Source organism: Mustela erminea, chromosome 6 (assembly GCF_009829155.1).
Source record: "Mustela erminea isolate mMusErm1 chromosome 6, mMusErm1.Pri, whole genome shotgun sequence".
Taxonomy (NCBI): domain Eukaryota; kingdom Metazoa; phylum Chordata; class Mammalia; order Carnivora; family Mustelidae; genus Mustela; species Mustela erminea.
The window spans coordinates 116,072,564-116,078,563 of NC_045619.1; the positions used below are offsets into that span (position 1 = coordinate 116,072,564).

Genomic DNA, 6,000 nt, shown 5'->3' on the forward strand with positions numbered 1-6,000 from the left:
CCAAAGTGAGGGTTACAGACGGGAGTAGGATGGGGTAACAGGGTGATGGGTATTAAGGAGGGCACGTGTTGTGATTAGCACTGGGCGTTACATGCAACTAATGAATCATTGAACATTACATCAAAAACAAAAGTTGTACTGGATGATGCCTAACTGAACATAATAAATAAATAAATATGCTTTCTACATGAAAAGCATATAATAATGGGTACAGAATTTCAGATGTGCAAGATGAAATATTCTCAAGACACGTTTCACAGCAGTGTAAATATACTTAACACTACCGGACTTTATACGGAAAATGTTTAAAATGGCAAAATCAATGTTAGGATTCCTTATGATTTTTTAAAAGTACACTCTGTATGATTCCATTTTTATAAAGACTTCATTAATTTATTTTAGAGAGAGCGACCGTGTGGCACGAGACTGGTGGGAGAGGCAGGAGGGGGAAGAGAGAACTGTGAGCTCACACTGCACTGAACACAGACCCTACATGGGGCTCAGTCCCACACCATGAGATCACATCCTGAGCCAAAATCAAGATTCAGCGGCTTAACTGACTGAGTCACACACACCCCCCCCCCCATCTCCTTGGGCATTAGTATGGGTGCATTCCCTTCTCTCTCCCGCACTGCTGGGGACAGTGGCAAACACTCCTGAAAATACATCTGTGAAAAATCATGCCAGAGTTTCCTGGGGTGAGTCTGAGTACGAGCATGGCTAGGAGATGGGTGCACCTGCGGCCTGGGCTGGGCGCTGCTCACCCAGATGGGCCGCCCATCACCGTTCTCTCCAGGGGACACCCATGTCCTCAGGCACCTGAGGGCCAACCGGCCTAGGAATTCACCTTCTCTGGCAGAGGATAGATGGGATTTCTTTCTCTGGCCATGAATATGAACCCTAATCCTGGGGAAGGAGAGCTTTCCTGGGACTTCTGGCCCAGCCAGGCAGCCATGGCCACCATGTATATGACAGAGCCAGAGGAGCTGGGCCTCGGAGAGACCGGGTGCCTTAAACCAGCCTTGTGTAGGGCATGTGGGAGCAGCAGCCCCTGCTTCTGGGGGAGCAGTGATGTGTGCAGGAGGGAGGCTGGGGTGGAGCCTTCTAAGACACACCACAGTACCTTCCATGGGCCTGAAACCAGCAGGAAGGGAGCTCTGAGGACAGAGACGCCAGGAGGCTTCCCATCCAGGGAAAGGGGGCCTGCTGGAGGGTGCTGAAGCCACCAGTCCCGCTGGCCAGAGGCCCTTTACCCAGGATCACCTCTGGTAATTCCTTAGCATGTTGTCCGTGTACATGTATGGACAGCAATTGGCCCACTCAGTGTTGCTGCACCGCCAGAGATGGAGTGCAGCTGGTGGGCCAGGCTGTAGCTATAGGATAGAGAGACACATATGAGATAACAAGAGCCACACTCTGGTCTCCCTCCCCAAAGCCTACCTGGGAGCTGGCGTTTGGGTGCCCTAGGGGCCAGCACACAACAGAGTCTGCGGGACCAGGGAGCCATAGCCCCAAGGGACAGTCCCCCCTGTCCTCTCCCAGCTCCGGTCCCGCATCAGCTTTCCTCACTGTGGGGCTCCAGGACCCGAAACCAGGCCCCATAGGGCGGCTTGGCTCTAGCTTGTAATGACTTTGCAGCCACCCAGAGCGCCTGGATTTCCTGGGGCTGGAGGGAAGACTGGCTGCGGACAGGCCTGCACTTAGCTGGACCCTGGGACTGAGTATGCATTTCTGGCCCCTGCATGGGGGATATTCAGTGACCTTTGCATACCCAGATGTCTTGTACCTTGACCTTGTACACGGAGCCTTACTGCCCAGGATGAGCATGGTTCGGGGGCTCAGAGGACTTTGGGGCCACAGAGCTGGTGGTAGTGAGGAAATGTGCGGGCCCGGTCAGGTGCAGACATGGGTCTCTTTCATGTGCACAGCAGGGCTGGCTCATGGTACAGGTACTGTGTGCAGGGCCCCTGTGCTCAACTGGCCCTCTCGGGAGGGAGGCCTGGTGCACCTGTCCTCCACCTACCCCTGGAGGAGTGGCCAAGTTCAAGCATTTCCATGTCCAGCCCTTAGGGAGAGTTGGGAACGTGGGGTCAAGAGAGGCAGGGACATGCCTAGGACAAATGAGGGGTAAAGAGTCCAAGGAGCGGGGATGTTCTCCAGCCATGGGCAGCCCCAACCCCCCCCCCATGAGGTTTGCATTGGGGGTGAGAGCCCTATAGATTCTTGAGGATAGCTACCCACCCTGTCCCATGTGGGGACATGAACTTCAACATCCCCAGACAGGTGGAGGCATGTACACCTGCACGGACACACACGGACACGGACACACACACACACACACACACACACACACACACACAAATACCACTCAGACTGACCAGATGGGGATCAGATGGGGAAGACATCCTGGGAGTGAGGTGGGTGACAAGGAGGCAAGGAAAAAGAGGTCAGAGAGAGCTGAGCCGTGGGACAGGGGCATCAGGACCCCTGGCAAGAACCCAGATCCATAGCATGGGGAGGGGAGACAGGCCAGATTGATGGTCGCGCGTTCCCCAAAGGGCCAGGGGGGTGCCAGGGCACTGGGAGAAGGGTCTGGGTTCTGGCGTCCATCACCACCTGGGCCACTGGAAGTAGGAAGAGATAACGCCCCCATGCCCAAGTCCAGATGGGGCTTCAGCACAAAGGGCCTCAGTTTACTCTTCTGTCCATTGGGCTGCAGAGATGGCATGTCCCTAGGGTCCCGCAGGCTTGTAGAAAAGTCTGTTGGCCTTGGGTCTCCATCCCTGACCCACTGTGCTCCCAGTCCTGGGAAAATGCTTTGTATTCCCTGGAGGTCCTTCTGAGCACAGGACAGCCTGGGGGCTCGGCGGCCTGATGACCTGGCTTGGCAGAATGTGGCAGAGCACTGAACTGCTGGTCTGGGGACCAAGCTCAGGAACCGCCCCCCTGCATACTGTTGCAGCCTCAGTGTCCCCATTTGGAAGAGGTTCCAGAGTCAGGGCTCTGGTCAGGGTGAGGAGGACTTAGGAATAACGAAGCACAGGACAGGAGAGGGAAACAGGGACAAGGGAGGCTTCTGAGGTTTCTTACATCACCCCCAGAACTCCCAGATCCTGTTCTTGGGAGAGAGACAGAGACACACAGAGAAGGCAGAGACAAGAGAAAGAACACAAGAGAGGGAACCAGGAGAAGTCATAGACTTTCTTCAACTGGCTTGGCAACAATAGCCCATGATTTCGCCCTATTCTAGTCCTGAGAGCGCCGTCACACAGGCCATCCCCCCGGAGGGCAGAGAATTCCACAGGGATGTGGGACCAGGATTCGGGAATTGCCAAGAACCACTGTGGGGACTGCCCAGCACATGGGTGCCGAAGAGGCCCTGGGACCTGAGCCTAAACCTAATGGGAGTCGCTCCCTGGAAGTCTGAGTACGAGAGGACAAGGTCGGAATCAGTTCACTGCAACCTTCCCACAGGGCTGGGAGACAGGCAGGAGGAGGGTGGCTTTGCCTGGACCCCAGAGCAGATCCAGGCCCCTCTGAGCTGTGTTCTATGCCCCGCCCAGCCCCCACTCATCCCTGCGTTCCCACGTGTGCGTACCAGCCTCCTGTGAGGGCAGGTACAGAACATATTTGGAGGTCCTACCCCTGAATGCGTCCCTAGAAGTAGAAGCCAGAAGCCCCCACTGGGCAGGTGGGGAGCCGGGGAGGCCCTGAGAAGCACAGGGTCTGTCCAGGCTCATAGCTCTGGGCACGAGCAGGAACCCAGTCCGAACCCAGCCCTGTATCCTCACAGTGGGGACACTGGCTGCCCCCAGGCCTCACAGGTGCTGTGGGTGGGCTGTGTGGCTGTCACTGTATGGACGGGGCATGGAGCAGAGGGTGAGCACTGAGCACGCGGGGGAGGGGGACCCACTGGGCGGGGCTCTTGTGTGGGAGGGAGTGGTTGGTAAGCAGACCCCAGGCAGTGGTGACCTCACTTTCCTCACAATAGAGCCCAACACAATTGGAAACCCAGGTAACCAGGCACCCACACAGCAGAGACAGCCCCCTGCCCAGCTCATTTTGTTGCGGATCTTTGAACAAGCAACATGTTCTTCTGTTGTGTTCCTACATCTGGAGGCTGCAAGCTGAAGAAATCATGCCCTGCACATGCTTTCCCTCACTGGGGATGTTGTCTTAAGGCTCCCCGATGGCTCTGGCCATTTGGCCAAAAGAAGAGAAAGGTAACACCGTGAGGCCCAGAGCCAGCCCCCAGCCCCACATGCTCTGATTCAACCTGTGCAGCCCTAGGTCCCCTCCCCATGCGTGTGTGTGTGTGTGTGTGTGTGTGTGTGTGTGTAAAAGCTCATGTGAGGTGCGCCCACCCCATTCAAGAACAGGCTGACAAGGGGTCAGATGCCCGGTGGGCAGTTCATGTTCACACCCAGGTCGAGGCTGGCTGGGTGGGTTGTGGGTGTGGGAGGCTGCCTCCTGTGAGAGTAGGGACAGTAGCTTCCCCCCAGGGTGCATCCCGAGTCCTGCAGGTATGGGTCCCTGTCCCAGGTATGGCGCTGTGCACGCACCGTCTGTGTCTGATCTGGGAGCAGCAGGGGGGTGGGCAGGAAGACAGTGAGGACGGCTGGGCAGGGCTCTAACGGTCTGCGCTGGCTCCCGGTGTCTGTCTGTGCAGAGCACTAGTGACGATGAAATAGGAAGGAGGCTGGCGGACACCCGCTCCATCTCCCTGACCAGGAGAGTGACCGTACCGGGCTCTGCAGGAGCAGGGACTGGGGACTCCGGGGGAATGCCTCTGACACTGCCCACGTGCCTACACCACCGCGTGGTCCAGGAGCCGGAGCCCGTGGAGGCCGAGCCTGAGGGTGAGAAGGCCGGGGCTGGGGCATGTGGGTGTCTGCGGGTGGGTCGGTGCCGGGCCCCAAGGGCAGGAGACCCCAGAGGCTGGTGTGGGGCCAGGAGCCAGGACTGGGCTCAGAGCTCGCAGCGGGTGGACCGCAGTCAGGGAGATGTCCCGGTGAGGGTTCCTCCGTGGCTGCGGCTTCTCCGGGAGGCCCTGGGCTGAGCTCTGTCTCTGCAAAAGCACATGGAGAGACAGGCACGCGGGTGCGCTTTCCTCCTGTCATAGCTGCTCCATCAGAGGAGCCAGAGCCGGCCCCACCTGCATCCACAGCTCCAGAGGCGGGGATGTTGCCTGCAGGGACTTCAGCAGGAGACCAGGAGCCAGCAGGTGACTGGGCACCTGCCCACAGCGAGGCTGACTCTGTCCGGGAAGAGCTGGTGTCTGCCCCTGTCCCAGGGCCTGCCTTTGCTATGGATCCTGCCCCTGACAACACCTGTGCCTCCGCTCTCGAATCCGCCCCTGCCTCTCCCCCTACTCCTCCTCCTGTGGAGCGCCCAGAGCCCCTTCTGGTGCCCACAGCCCTGCTCCTAGAACAGTTACCCTTTGTTCTATCCCCCAACCCTGGCAACCTGCAGGAACGTTTTGTGCCCGACGTGTACATTTTTCCTTTCTGCTACATACTGATTTTGATTTTGTCTTTACGTGTTCTGTATACTATTTATCATTCGTTTTAAAAATAAAATTACTTGTTTTCAATTAAACGCATCATGAGTTTAAGTACATTCCCAGCGTTTACCCACCACACGACAGAACATTGCTGCAGGATATCTCCTTCCCCAAAGGAGACCCTGAACCCAAAGCCCTACCTGGCCATTCCTCTTCCAGCCCAGATGCTTGCAACCCCTGAGCTGCTTTCTCTCTTCCATTCCCTGTTCTGCACGTTTATGTACGTGGAATCACACAACAGGTGCCTTTGTGTCTGCCCACCGATTTTGAAAGGGGACTTATTTTTTTCTGTGCTAATTTAACATAGATTTTCCTTTATTCGATATTGACATGCCTGATGGATTACAGATGAGATGTAATCACAGAGGCCCCTTTAGGAATTATGGGCACAATCTCGGGGTGAGACCCCTGTTCCTGCTGGGACACCACAGCCTGAC

General features: G+C 56.6%; 1 protein-coding gene across 3 annotated transcripts; it reads left to right on the top strand.

Moving 5' to 3' along the window:
- Positions 1-3,208: 3,208 nt before the first annotated feature.
- Positions 3,209-5,589, top strand: LOC116594243 (skin secretory protein xP2-like). 3 transcript variants are annotated; one of them, XM_032349391.1, is made up of 4 exons: positions 3,209-3,442; positions 4,120-4,223; positions 4,732-4,859; positions 5,123-5,589. In XM_032349391.1, the coding sequence occupies exons 2-4, from the start codon at positions 4,150-4,152 to the stop codon at positions 5,569-5,571; spliced, it is 651 nt and encodes a 216-aa protein (XP_032205282.1). In that variant the 5' UTR covers positions 3,209-3,442; positions 4,120-4,149; the 3' UTR covers positions 5,572-5,589. The 3 variants fall into 3 exon arrangements, with proteins under 3 accessions (XP_032205282.1, XP_032205281.1, XP_032205280.1); XM_032349390.1 differs by lacking the exon at positions 3,209-3,442 and having other exon boundaries at positions 3,939-4,223; XM_032349389.1 differs by lacking the exon at positions 3,209-3,442 and having other exon boundaries at positions 3,942-4,223; positions 4,670-4,859.
- The last annotated feature ends 411 nt before the right edge of the window (positions 5,590-6,000 follow it).